This window comes from Setaria viridis, chromosome 7 (genome assembly GCF_005286985.2).
Source record: "Setaria viridis chromosome 7, Setaria_viridis_v4.0, whole genome shotgun sequence".
NCBI lineage: Eukaryota > Viridiplantae > Streptophyta > Magnoliopsida > Poales > Poaceae > Setaria > Setaria viridis.
The window spans coordinates 25,445,257-25,459,988 of NC_048269.2; the positions used below are offsets into that span (position 1 = coordinate 25,445,257).

A 14,732-nucleotide genomic window follows, 5' to 3' on the forward strand; every position below is an offset into this window, starting at 1 on the left:
AAGGAAGATTCCCCATCACATCAAACTTGCTGTACATGCATGGAGTACTAAATGTAAACGAAATCAAAAACTAATTGCACAGTTTTGTTGTACTTTGCGAGACGAATCTTTTGAGCCTAATTAGTCAATATTTGGACAATAATTCACAAATACAAACGAAACGCTACAGTGTTGCTACAGTAATTTTGGCACCCCAAAGTTGGGCAACTAAACAAGGCCTTAGTTGAGTGCCAATGTGTTGCTAGGCTTTCAAATAAGTAAAGGCGCGCTTTAATTGCACGCTTCTCTTTTAATTGACGGATGTGCTGGTCAACCGAAAAATAAGTGAAAACTAGTTGAGTGCCAATACACCTACTCCCTGTCCCTTAATATCAGTCGTCGTGGGAAGCGTGCTGGTCAAACTTTTTAAATTTGACTACACTTGTAGAAAATATTAGCAATATTTATATTTTTAAATAAATTTATTATGAAAATAGATTTAACAATCTATCTAATGATACTAATTGTGTATCATAAATATTAATATTTTATTATATATATTTGGTCAAAGTTGATTACGTTTGAATTCTCAGGAAGTGAGAACGAGAGAGATAATAAGGGACGGATGGAGTACGTTGCTAGGCTTCCAAATAAACGAAGGCGTGGGCAACCAGAGGAGCACAAGTTCCATTGATGAATGATCATTCTTTTCGAGAATAATTGATGAATGATCCAGGCGATGGTTTCCTAAAAACAAAGGGAGCGTAGTAGCGTTGCCCGCCTGAGTTTTGCAAAACATGGCGCCGGGTTAGAGGCTTAGAGCAAAGCGCTCACGCTGCTCCCGTCTTTATACAAATCCAGGAGCCAGTGATAATCTGCCTGTGGCATCACGTTAATTAACGAGCCGTGCTCCTCCGGTATCAGAAAACGAGAAAAAAAGATAGTCCTTGTAACCGATGGAAACCGCTGCCAGTTTCCCCTGCTTCGCGGGGGCTGTAACAGATGATTTGTCGTGTGGTGGACGCAGAGTGCATGCCGGACGCGTTGGCGTTGCCGACCGAGTTTTGCAGGCCGGGCAGATAGTCTCAGTCAGTCAGCACAACGGCATGCGCCGGGATGTGTAACCACGCAGGTTTTGGCTTTGCTCGGCTCAGGCACTCGTCAGTCGTCACGATCCCAACAGTAATTTGCTGGACCCGTCAATTCCGTTGGACGATGCCGCCGCTTGCTCGTGCAGCCGTGCTTCGTCTCTACTCGGATGCGATTTTCCTTTTACTCCTGGCAGGCATGTGCACGCACGAGGCACACGACGCACCAGGACGAGACTACCAGAGAGGAAGGTAGCTGCGTCTGCGTGCGCGAAACACCGTGGAAACGTGTGGTTGGTTGCCTGGTGATCCTACCTACTGCCTCAACCAGATCGATCGGGTGATGAGCATACTATACGGAGAGTGCACATTTTATATCGTTCCCCTTTCGATTCTTTCGATCTCCAGATGTGAACAACAACAAGAAAAGAGCATTATATATAGGGCACCTTAGCAAGCTAAAGCTAATTAAGCACTTGTGGTCGACAGCAAACCAATCGCACACTCCATGCTTGCTTCCAAGCAAGCACGCCTGTACTGTACACGGGCAAGTGGACACACACGGCTGCTTGCTTGGAAGCAATCTCTGTACCCGTCTCTACGCAGCTAGCTGCTGCTGAGAACTACCGCTGGCGCTGCTGCTGGTGGCGCCGTCGTCTTCAGACAGGCAGCAGCTGTGCAGCCTTGGGCCGGCGGCAGCAGGAGTCGTCATCGTCGTCGTCGTCGGCGTCTTGCCCAGCTCCAGGGACAGCATCTCGGCCTGGAGGACGGTGCAGTAGTGCCCAAACGTCTCCGGCGACACGTTGAGGTCGAACCCGACGGCGAACAGGAAGTCCACCTCCAGGTAGTTCATCTCCGGCAGGCTGATGCCGCCGACCCTGGCGAAGTAGGCGTTGTTGTAGCGCCTGCGAGAGGTAACGCGTAGCCGTCAGGTCGAAGCTTGTCTTCAGAAAATTCAGAACCAGGCTTATTAGTAGTGCCTGCCAGCAGTGGGCTACCTGACATGCACCAAACGTCCAAACCAGATGGGCCAAGGATAGGCATCACCGAACCAATTCATTTTAGAATGTCAAATGGCCAGTTGAGTAATGGTTTGAGACTTAAGCGAAGAAAGATGTCACTCCGATGGACAATTGGGTAATTTGCTTGTGAATGGGACAGTAGGGTTCAGTTCAGATATGATGCTCTTGGCAGGAGAGAATTGGGCCACTGAGCATCAGCATGGGGCAAGTTGCCAATGTCCCAGTCTAATTCTATCGCACAACTTGGCCAATGGGTTAAATTCCAAAGCGAGGAAAGGTTGTGAGAGGGACATGAGGGTGAGGACTGAGGATCTTTATCCTATGTTTTTGGGCCCCCAGTGCATCTGTGGCTGACTTGGCTGTATGGAAGGAACTGGATGAGCATATTTTCTTTGTTGGGCACGCATAATTTTCCCCATATATTATAACCTTAAAAAAGGGGCCAACTCAACCTCAACAGAGGATAATTAGATAATACTTGGTGTAGGCTTAATACACAAAGTTGCTGCACTTTTCAATGGTCAGTCTCTCAAATGTAACGTGTGGTGTTGTCATAGTTGCTGCATTTTTCAATTGCCAGTGCATAGAATGCAGGTACAGCAAGTACCAGTTAGAATTTAGGCAGCAAGTTGTTGAGCTCTGTTCCTTGAAGAATTTGCTCTGCTAACGCATCCTACTTGGCTTTGGATTTTCAGAACTGATGGCTATCGTATCTCATCAGAGAATTCCATATCCAGAAGACCCAATTCACCAATCCTATTTGTCATGGCTTCAATAGAAGCCGTCTGCATTATGACATCGACACCGATTTGAGAGTGGACAAAACTCTGTTAGTACACTATTCCAAAGCTGGGGTTCACAACTTCACATGATAGTGTTAACTCTCAAATCTCAACTAATACCTGGACGACAGTGGTTTATACATACTACCTTGCAAAAGTAAGCAAGATAGTACTGTTGTTGCGTATGAAGACTCTGTATTTCTTAGTAACTGTATCCGAATTCCTCTCGTAGCCTACCCAACTTCTGCCTCCTGAACTTCATACAGTTCAAGGACACGGATCCTACATTTCTGCTTGTGGGCTGTTCCGGCTGTTTCTGTAAGGTGAGAATTCAGGTGTGGAGCACAGACCAGAAACAAAACTGAGCAGCAGTACCGCCAGAAATGGAATAATTCGATCTTGCGCGTGATATGATCGTATTAGAAACCAAAGCTATGATCAGGGGATCAGGCGTGAAGCGAGAACACTCACACGTCATCCATGAACTTGACGGCGGCGAGCACGGCGGTGATGAGGAGGCGGTGGACGCTGTACGAGTCCACGGCGAGCGCGCCGCGCCCGCGCCGGCCGCGGCGCAGGAGGCGGTCGAGGTAGACGTACGCCACCACGTAGCACGCGGGGCTGCACCCGGCGAACCGCGCGATGCGCGCCATGTACGAGCGCACCGAGATGTCGGGCCTCGCCGTGGCCCGGAACGCCGACGCCGGTGCCGGCGACGTCGCCGCGGACGCCGACGCGGCCCCGGCGGCGAGCTCATCCGCCGCCGCGTCGTTGCGCTCCACGACGCGCTCCAGCAGCGCGGAGAGGACGCCCACCACCCGCGGCGCGCCCGCGAGCTCCTCCTCCTCCTCCTCGGCCATGACGCGGTCTCTTGCCGTCGTGGCCTTCTAGACGCTGTGTGTGTGTGCAGGTTCTTGCGCTGGTGGAGAGGGGGTGGACTTGATGCTGGGCGAGCTCAAGAGGTCCTCATATAAAATGGAGGGAAGACGGTTAAAAGACTGAGCACCTATTCAGGGTGTAGAAAAAGTTTGCAGCAATTTTACTGGAATTTGTACTGAACTTTTTTTATGTTGTTGAAAGTAAGAGTCGGCATCAAGGTTGGCGGCGGTAGAGATTTCCAGCGTTTCGTTCCTCACTGTATTCCGATTTCAGTCCCTAGTTCTGAATAGAACAGTAAAAAAAATTGAACTGCTTGCAGGGTAAAATGGGCAGAAATACACAATCCTAAGAGAAGTCCATTATCCAAAGAGAAGTGCCTCCAAAGACAAGTCCATTATCCACTTCTGTGGACCTTTCTCTTATTTCTTTCGCTTTCATTTTTTTAGAATGGAATATTCCTTGCACGTCTTTGATAGGCGGCTCTAAATATGGCTGGTTGTTGATTTGTTTGGTAGTAGCTTGGTGAGGTAAAGAGTACCAAAATTCTTTCTTTACCACCTGAGTTGCACGCTCGGTTGTTCTTACTTGAGATTGGTTCATTAGGGGTGTCACATTCGTGTCAAAATGGTGAGATGTGACGCTCCAAGATTGACAAAATGGACAGGTACACCTGGATCAAGATCCGAGGTGTAAAACAAAACGCATCTTCTACACGATTTCAGTCAGTTAAAGTGTTTTCCCATGCTTCTTTTATTAATCTTCCATGCTTATTTTTTTAAAAATATCTTTGTTTTAAAACATATATACATAATTAATTTGGTGGACGTGTCAATCACATGCCCGCGGCTCTGTTTCTCTTCACAAAATTCTTCAGCTGGAAATGGTGATCACGTCCTATGAAAGGTCAAACACTAGAACGACCAAGACCAATAGCGTGACACCAGCGCGTATCAGAACATGCCTTCTACTAAAATCCCAACGGTGCCTCGCTTTTTAGCGTGCGCCTCCAGTCACTGCATGCAGACCGCTTTTTCTAATGTTGCTGGAGTATGTGATCTGTCTCTGCCAATTTCGAAAAAAAAAATCAGTACCAATAAACAGTTGTTACGTACCAATATCTTTTGTATTGTTTAGGAGTTAGCCCTACATGTTGTATCCCTTTTAAATGTTGGGTTCCTTGCCAACTACTTCTGGAGATTAGAGCGAGGGTCTAGATCATGTCCTGGCGTCCTTGTCTGTATTATTGTCCAGGACATAGACTCAATACACTCAACCGTATGTAATTTGCATCCGGAGCTGTAACTCTATTCAGGAAAATATGTCGATAAAATAGGCACCTGACCACCTCTTTTTCGCCTTTTGTATGGTCACTGTTTGTTCATCACCAACCTTTGAACGATTCTGATCATTACTTTAGGGCGCTGCACCTTAATTTTAATTTGAATGCAGCCAGGTGACTGCAACTACCCCTGTGTAGTCTCTTAGCGAGCCCCCACATGCTTTAGTTCACATTGCTATGAGCAATCTGCTGACAAATGAGCTGCCTTTTTGGAGGATAGAGATTGCTCAGCAAAGTAGCACCACCTAATTAGAGCGAAAACCGGGTGGTCGTTTGGAGTTTTGCAACAAATTCAGCTACCATTATCCGGATATCAACATCTACAGAAACCTATATGTACCAATCAAAATAAACATGCCAATCATACAGGAAAGTCAAGAGATGATACATAATTATGTGCTATAAAGTTGCAAGCCATAGGTAAGAACGTAAATGTAAAGCAAAGGACCATAGTAAAACTAAGCAGTGTCAAGTCAAAGAGTGACAACGTGCGAGCATTGAAGTACCCCTTCAATCCCAAGAACAAAAGGTGTCCGAGATGAGAAAAAGCTTCTAGCCATGCATCCTCTGATTGACTTAACCGGTAATCAAGCAAAGCAATCGAATCTAGTTTATGTACAAATTAAGAAACTGAACCGATTTGTAGACAGAAAGTAAACAAACTCAACCAGTTGCGAACAAAACTATTGCACCAAGAAAGCTTGATTAATCCTAAAAAATAAGGCTTGATTAATCCTAAAAAATAATGTTCTTTTTGAAAAAGTAAAAATAATGTAAATATACATTTCGAAAGTACAAAGAAGCCACCTATTTGGCCCCCTGTTCGTGATTTTAGAATTTCTAACTGTGCCAGGGATCAATTTACCTTGTTGTCTGATTTGTCTAGCGAAACATCTGATCAAATGATGTAACCCCACTGGAATTAACATAGCTGTACCAGTTAAGCACGCATTTTTAGAAAACATTTCAGGCAAGTAATGCGATCGTTCAATGTGTGTACTCATAATATCATCACTCTTGCTTCCACCATTATGTGCCCGCAAAAGCATAGGTGTTAATCAGTGACTTGTATTCTTCGTCCTCAGCACATCCTCTACTTGTAAGTACACTCACTAACCTATCTGCACCCTCTGTGTCATTCTTCTCCTTGAAACTTGCTAGGAGACTCTCAACATTAGTGGGTCTTGGTTTCCATTTACTTGCACTTTTAACTGCCGTGGCTTTCTCCATGCATGACAGAGCTTCAGATATTTTATTATCCTTCAGGTAGGCTGTGGCAAGGATTTCCCAGGTGTTTGGCTTGGGGTTTCCACCTTTTTCAACAAATTGGTTCACAATTTGTTCAGCCTTGGTAATCAAACCTTCTCTAGCATACCATGCCAGTAAAATGTTCATAGTCTTAGGATCGAAACTAGAGCTTTTGGACGCCCATTCCTCGTATAGAAGCTCAGCTCCCTCAATATCTCCTATCCTTACAAGGGCAGATAGTACCTCTTGGTAACCCAGGTTATGAATTGTAGGAAAAGTTGCCTTATACCAGTTCCAAATACGGTAAACTTCTTCCTTCTTGCCAAGATGGCTATAGAGTGTGATGAGATAGTGAAAACACTTTTTGTCCCGACCTGTTGTTCTCTTTTCAGCTCCTTTCAAGCATTCTTCTGCCTTCTCAGAGTTCCCAAGCTTAATATACATGCTAGCCAGTGTAGTATAAGTAGTCCAATTGGCAATAACAGACTCATCAGCAATCATCTGGCTAAAGACTCGCTCCATTTCATCAGCATCTTGTTTAGCTGCACAGCTCTTTATCCAAATGTTGTAAGTGCACACATCAAAGGAAACATTTCTTTCCTTCATCTCATCAATAATTGCTGACACTTCATCAGGCTCTCCAACATCAACATAGAAATTCATCAGCACATTACAAGGTAATGTGTCAGATGCAAATCCTTTTTTCCTCATTTTCTCAAACGTGTCTTCTGTTTTATCTTTCATCATAGCTTGGGCGTAAACATTTAGAAGGGAACCATAAGTCCGCTTGTCCTTCAGGGGATCAGGGAGCTCTTCAAAATATTTCTCAGCATGTGAAACACCACGCACTTTAGCAATCAGATCCAACTGGATTGCCATATCACTTGATGAGAGCGGAAATCTATCTCTGCGCTCTGTCATCCAATCGTAAACCTGTGCGTGTCATAGAAAACATTTGATGAGAATCAATATCAAGGCTATCACTGTTATGCTTGGCCATCAGAAGGAGCATTAGAAGATGCAGTAAATTCTATGCCTAGTCATCAATAAGCATTATTGCAGGTCCACAGCAAAAAGAATTTTTGAGAACGTGAAGGGAATCAAGCTATTGTTTTCGCAAAAAAAAAAAAAGGAATTAGTGATGCTTGAACAGTGGCTACTTTTCCATTCGGTCCCAAATTCATGAACAAACAGGTGCATTGGCTGAAATCGAAGTGGAATAGGTGGTCGAGGGACACCACCGGAGGCGGATCGCAACAGCATATAGCTACCTGGAGCGCGAGGTTGAACCTCCTGAACTTGCGGAGCTCCTTGGCGATGCGGCAGAGCTCCCATTTGTCGAGGCGGCGCTCCCCCTCGTCCCACGCCCCCAGCGTGCGCCCCACCGGCCGCCCACCGTGCCCCACCGCGATGCGACGGTACAGGGTACCCCACCGCAGAGGAGCGCGACGCTCGTAGTCCACCGTCCCGTAGCTGTGCACCTTCGCCACCTGCTGCCCAGCAGCAGCCGCCTCCGATGCAGAAGACGACGGGGTGCTCGAGGAGGAGGCCGCGCACCTCACCGTCACCGCCACCGCCGCCGCGGAAACGCACGGACGCCTCTGCGTCGAGGGGCGTGCCGGGGTTATGGGTGAGGAGGAGGTGACGAGGTGGAGCAGCATGGTGAACGGCGAGGAGGAGGGCGGCTTCCGGTGCGGATGAAGGAAGGGGATAAGAGTGGGCGAGCCGGAGGCTGGGTTTGGGGGTTGGGCTGGCGCTTTGAGATTCGTGCACCAGGATCCGCACGATCTGGGCCCACAGCTTTCATCCTTTGCGTCTTCCCGCGCGGATTTGTATTGGTGGGCCGTGATCTGTTTATCTTTGGGCCGTGGTTCGGCCTGTAAAATCCACAACGGCTCTTCTTCCTCAGGACTGCTGCTGATGGCCCTCTCTATTTGGGAAACCTGGTTAAGTCCAAAAGAAAAAAAAGTAATAAATAAAATAAAGAGGCCACTTGTATTAATTTTTGGGTCACTAAATTGGCAATTATTTGATTCTTTTTCTCGCGCACTTGAAAATTCTATAACGCGTTTGCATTAAGTAGGTACAGATGGTCAAGGTCAGTGACAGCTCCTCTCTTTTTTTTTGATACATCTTTCTTTCCTCACACATCTTTCCCTTCTCCACCCATTGTTTCTCGACTATGCATACATAACCTTCACCACTTCGTCATAGGGTAGTGGACTAGAAGCACACTATCTTCGCAACCCACAACACGTAGATGCTTGTGTTTCGTGTTCTTAAGTGGAACACTACATGTTGCAAGAGTATGGTGGCCGCTCGAGCCGCCGCAAGATCTCACCATCTCTAGCCGTCGATGCTACCTCCATTATCTTAGGTGAGAAGTTCTAGAAGCTGATTGGAACCCATATCTTTTAATGAAAATTTTGATTGGAGTTTTAGTTGCGATGGAATTCGACGATTCAAGTCAAAAGTTTTAGGAGTAGAGTAGAAGGGGAAATTTAATTGTCATATACTTTGGATCTGAGTTTTTGTGCGGACTAAAATTCGAGCAATTACTAAAGAAAGGTGTCTTTCTTTCTGTGCACATCTTATTCCCCCCTCTCCACCCTCCACTTCTCGACTACGCATAGAGCACCAACTAAAAGCTCACTATCTCCGTTGCGCAACATGAAACTTGGATCTTTAGCAAAATTTTCGATTTGAGTTGTAGTTATGGAAGAATTCAACATTTCAGTGGTAACTATCGCAGATTAATCATTTCAAGTCGACAGTTTTCGGATTTGAGTGGAAGGGGGGAATTTTCTAGTCCGACGGGTTGGATCTAAATCGAAGGTTTTTCTTTTTGCAGGTTGAAAGTTATGATGCAGAGTTGAAATTCAGGCAATTACTAAGGATATTGCCTTACTCAAGCGGAATAATGGGATTTTGAATTGGAATTTGAAGCCAGCCCTCACACATGAAGGGAGAGGAGGTAGGTTTTCTAACTATAGCAAATACAAAACTTCAACAGTTTACTTATCAATTACAGCAACTACGTATCAAGTAATAGTGGGAATGTATTAGAAAGCCGTTGTGGTACCTTTTGCTATATCAGTTGAATTGTCAAAATGCACAACTAGAAAAATAAAGCGTAATGTGTTGGCACTCATTTCAATCATGTATTGACAGGCATAAGACACCAGTTATCCTGTCCAGAAGATTCAACAAGTAGCACTGATTGGAATTGGAATGGTTAGAAGTGAACCCAAAATTTTGGCTATCTGTGCTAATACCTGGGCAATGTAAAACTCCTGAAAAAATAATTGTGCCTGGCTTATAACCATGCCAAAGTTGCAGCAAGATTTTTACCGCACTCAGATTTCACTACATTCGGCCTAGGAGTAGTCTAGGCAATGCAAAAAAAATAAAAATAAAAAAAACATAACCGAATTCTTTAATGGAACCAAGTGCTGAAGAAATTGAGGTCACTAGTGCTGTTGCTAGTGACCTAATGCCATGTCTGGTTGCACATATCACCAACCAACACTATCATCATCAAGCATTGTCTTGGCTCTGAGAGTCAAGAGGCCCTGCAATGCAGACACGCACAGCCATGCTCAACAGGCCAAAACAGGTGAGCAAACAAACACTTCAGCACCGACTGCAAATTGCAATATCACATACATAACTCCCTAGTATGCTCCTTTTTTTCATTTCCTGCAATAAGATGTCATCTTTTCCATACAGAGAACTTATAATCTCTCCATGAGCCATATGCTACAGAAAACCAGCAGAACTCCATCCAAAAGCATGCTACAAAGTGCAAACGTTAGCTGATCGGACAGTTTGCCAAGTTGGCAGACGACACATTGTTATCTGGGCGATGACAGCACATGCAAGATCAAACTGCAAAATGCCCATCAGTGGTCGGTAAATAAAGGCACCATGATCCAAGAACCTAAAAAAACTACCGCTATCGCCTGTTCCTAAGTTGCTTGCTGATGGCACCTGGGACTATGGTTGCTTGAGACACCCCTCCCCTCCAGCAACCCCATCCACGGAGGTGGAGCTGTGAGTTATTGAACTCAGCTGAGATGGCTGACAAAGAAGTTCTGCTTCCGCGTGCCGTGCATTTAGAGGAATGTCCAGCAGCAAGTCTTGATCAGAGTCACCATTGCCATACTGTGGAGGGACCAACAAGGATAACTTTTCTGGGGGTAGCATAAATAAGCTAAGTGCTCCTCCAGTGCAGGTTGAACCTTTGGTGGCATAGCCAGATTTTAGCATAGATGAGCTCTTAAATTGAGAAGCCAAATCCCCAGACTTTAAAACTCTTTTAGGAGTCCTCATGGTACCCTCTAGTTCTGCATGTTCACAAGCAAAAGCAAATAAGAAACCTTCTTTGTCACTGACATACAGAAATAGTGAAATAGGAATATACTCCGTGAGACATTTTTTGATGTCACATCTAGAAACTTGATGCAAGTCAGGATCATAGGAACTAATATTGCTAACCTGTTTCACTCTGAATGTGGGTGTCACGGGATCTTTTGAGCGGTTTCATAGTGAACTTGGTAGAGCCTTTTGATCCACTGATATTCTCCACTCCTCCAATTGCCTTAATCTCCTTTTCCTGAACAAAAAGAAATAACTAATTAGCCATGTAAAAGCAAGCTTGGAGATGAGAAAAGAGATATAAGTGATGTAGGTAAATGTATTAGAAAGCCATTGTGGTACCTTTTGCTGTTTATAGCACTCCAGCCATTTGCATCTTGTTAAATTAGTTAAGGCAAGCATCTTCACTGTATTCCATCCCTCATCACCAGAGAAAGACGGATCAAGAATTCCCTCTCCAAGAAGCATTTGGTAGCTATCTATAGCATCAGAAAACTGGATAGAATCGAACATGCTTCTAACGCTGCTGAAAGAACAAGATACAAATGAGGACTTGCACAAAATGGCATCAACTAATATGAGTAAAGATCTGGGCAAGCATAAAGTAAACCTGTCAGGAGTTGAGGATTCTGCAGGAGAAAGAAGTTTGAACAACTGTTGTTGGTCTTCTTTAGTTAGATATTTCACAAAGTTAGAGTAGTTGACAACATCCTGTTCAAGAATGAGAAGATAATATACGGGTTTAGTTTCACTGATTAGTCAATATCATATATGCCAACCATATCCAATGGCACTCTATGCAAATAACATCTACAAATTATTAACCTGAACAAGAAGGGGCATCATAGGATGGATACCTCTAAATCTACTGAAACTAAAGGTGAATCAATACTCTCCAGGATATGCTTATTTTCATAAGGAAGTTTATCCCTGCAAAACAGACACATAAAATAAAACACTTAGATTGATTCTTACCAAAGTAACTTGTTTTAGCCAATACTGAATGAACATACCAATCCTCAAATGCACACTTTTGCTAATAAGAACATAAAGAGTATAATACCTTCTAGCATTATCTTCAATATGCAGCGGTGACCTCTTTAGCCTCGCAGTTGCAGGATTTAAGTTGATTGCTGCCCTGTTTCCACTGTGAACAACAAATGAGGCAGACCCAGAATAGGATTCGCTTGTAATGTATGATTTATTATCTGCAGGAATGGAGCTTGCTTCTGATTCTTCCTCTGGTGATTTCGAGTTCGGATGTCTTAGAAGCACACTTCCAGAGCCTATCTCAAAGGAGCCCACAGGAGTTTCACTATGGTATAGTAGGTCTTCCTCTGAGGATCCTGAAAGGTAATATAGCTGCTCTTCATGCATGATGGAGCTAAGATCTTTTGCAAGCATTTCTACAGGCGACGGCTTTGGACGAGTAACACAGCTCCTCTTTCTTGATGGAACTAGGAACTCCCAAGCATGTGATTGTGCTGAACCTGAATTGGCAATATATCCGAGAGTCAGCATTGAAATATGTAACAAAAAAAGGTAACTTCTAAGTATGGCAAATCTTGAGAATCGATGTTCTTTTATTTTGTTTCACAGGGTTCATGTGATCAAGTATCACTTCAGGGACATGATAAAGGAAGACACGTAGTCATGTATGATACATCAAGTATTGATATTTAATGAAACATTATTTTCGCCAGATATTAGGGTCCATGCCGTCTGAACCCAATTTGCAGATTGCAATCCTTCACAGTTACCTCTATAAAAATAGTGAGCAATAAGTACCTGATGGTTTATCAAATGACCATAAGTTCTGAACTTCTCATGAAGTCATAATTATGGACTACAGACAGAACAGGAGTTTACAAAAAAAAAGTTGTTTGGGTGGCGTCAACGCATTCATGAAAAACAGAGGAAAAATCAGATCTGCATTACAATTTAGAAACCTCTTACTAAATATGAGCTAAAAGGGTACCGGTAGAATAACAATATAAAGATGTCTAAAGAAAATTTTTGAGTTTTAAGCATAACTTCGTAGACAAAGCATCCAAGAATGTACTTCTGACATTTAAGTCCTATCACTTGTCTGAATTGAATCTAGCCACATGCACAGACTCACAAAGGATGAGAGGGCACACAAATCATTTTATTAAGCAACAACAAAGTAGGCATTGAGATCACTGACCAGTCATTTCACTTGCATCAGCAGCACCATATGGGCCGCAACTCTCAGAGTATGACACTGCAGATTCTGAACTAGACCGATTGCTTGGGTCAGCATCCCCCATCTTTTGGAAATTCTGACAAGAAAATGGCCCATTATCCATTATGATGTGATTTGGTTTTTTCTTCTGTGACTTCGACTTTGATGTTGGTGGCTTCAGCTTGCTAACTCTAGGTTCATTGTCATCAATATAATCCTTGCGATGCATTGGAGTGTAGTTTGCCAATGACCCCTTTGTTCTCCATCTTGAGCCACATGCATTGCAGAGCACCGGCTTATCTGGTGGCCCATTTCGCCAAAGGGGAGTACCTGTTCAAGCATTACCCATGAGAAATCCATCAAAATCGATACACAAAAATGCGAGCAGAGTACAAGTTCAGATTTTAATGACAGTGTCCTACTGCCCACAGGAATTGGTATCACAATTTAGATGTATCAAGAGATGGTGCCATCAAGTTAGGGAACATAGAAAACAGGTAAGAAACTATACATTATCAAAGAATGTATCCAAAAGATATCATGTAACTAACCACATACATTGAGATTAGATATTTCAGATATTGTTTTCAAAGCCTCAATGGTTAGTTCAACTGTAGAGGCATGTAATTCTAATCTGCTGTTCTACACAATGGCCATACTGAATGCAGATAGCCACTTCAAAGGAGCATTTTGCTGCAGTAAGAAGCTAAAGAAAGTTCAGGCCATGTAATGCTGCTAGCACAAGACGGGATAATATTGTGTAAATTATACAGCAAACTTAAGTTTTCACTTCAATGGCACCCTGAAACTAAGCATTTCTGTAGAAGCAGCAGCAAGTTTACTCTAAATATCTGATTGGCAGAAGCAAATGGTTATTTTCCTCTTGCAGAATAGGAGTGAGAGCTGCATCTAAACTCTCATTATCTCCGAAAGTCATCTAAGAAGCGCATATCCACCGCAGTCAAACACGAGTCTAAATGTGTTCCGTGGGTATAATCTGTTCCTCAAGTTCAGAATTTTACAGGCAAAGGCCTCTGAAACCTCAACTATGTGCACAGATTTCTCTTGAACACTCATGGCAGTTCAATGGATTCAGATATAATAATAACCATCAACAAACGCACAAGCAACACGGAAATATGAGGAATCCGAGTCCATGGAGTCCAAAGATTTCGTCTACGGCCCGGTTCCCAGATGCATAATTGGGGGAAATCGTACCCCGAAAAGTATTACTTGCTGAGGAACAAAGGGGCAAAAGGGAGGAAAACAAGAGAAAAAAGAACAACTGGAAGAAAAATTCTAGCTTTATTCAAGAACAAGAGCTCACTTGTGACTCCGCAATGACGGCAGGGTCCTTGCTTCCCCATGATTCCCTTTGCTCCTCACCTCCCCACAGGTGAAGAAGAACGGACCAGAGGAAAATCCAAACAAAACAAACACGGAAAAACAAAGCAGAAACAAGCAGTTCTCCTGTACAGGTAAATTTTTGAGCAAAAAAAGGGGGAAAATCAAGAACTATTTCTCTGTATGAATCTCGTCAAACCCAAAGGGGATTCCTGGGGACAATTCCACAGCCCATGAGGTGCTCAAAAACCAAGTCTTGCTTGGTAGGTGTTCTTCTTTCTTCCTCTCCCTATTTGTTTTCCTATTGTTCTGTATCCAGTCTTTTAGAGAGAGAGAGAGAGAGAGAGAGAGAGAGAGAGAGAGGGGAAAGGGGTGGAGAAATAATGGAGGAAGGAATGCAGCACCAGCAGCCGAAGGGGAGATTTACAAAGGCCGGGTGAAAGGCATTTGGGGAGGAATCCAAAAGAA

At 44.0% G+C, this 14,732-nt stretch overlaps 2 protein-coding genes across 2 annotated transcripts; both read right to left on the minus strand.

Annotated features, from left to right (window-relative positions):
• Positions 1-1,422: 1,422 nt before the first annotated feature.
• Positions 1,423-3,878, minus strand: LOC117862727 (cyclin-P4-1). Its single transcript, XM_034746226.2, has 2 exons — positions 3,343-3,878; positions 1,423-1,972 (listed from the first exon to the last, which is right to left on the minus strand). Exons 1-2 carry the CDS (start codon positions 3,729-3,731, stop codon positions 1,666-1,668), a joined length of 696 nt encoding a protein of 231 aa, XP_034602117.1. The 5' UTR covers positions 3,732-3,878; the 3' UTR covers positions 1,423-1,665.
• Positions 3,879-5,775: 1,897 nt separating this feature from the next.
• Positions 5,776-14,676, minus strand: LOC117864793 (uncharacterized). Its single transcript, XM_034748884.2, has 12 exons — positions 14,248-14,676; positions 12,903-13,250; positions 11,778-12,204; positions 11,572-11,644; positions 11,325-11,425; positions 11,057-11,240; positions 10,835-10,952; positions 10,335-10,683; positions 10,213-10,225; positions 9,861-9,909; positions 7,609-8,069; positions 5,776-7,270 (listed from the first exon to the last, which is right to left on the minus strand). Exons 1-12 carry the CDS (start codon positions 14,285-14,287, stop codon positions 6,119-6,121), a joined length of 3,315 nt encoding a protein of 1,104 aa, XP_034604775.1. The 5' UTR covers positions 14,288-14,676; the 3' UTR covers positions 5,776-6,118.
• Between the last annotated feature and the right edge of the window lie 56 nt (positions 14,677-14,732).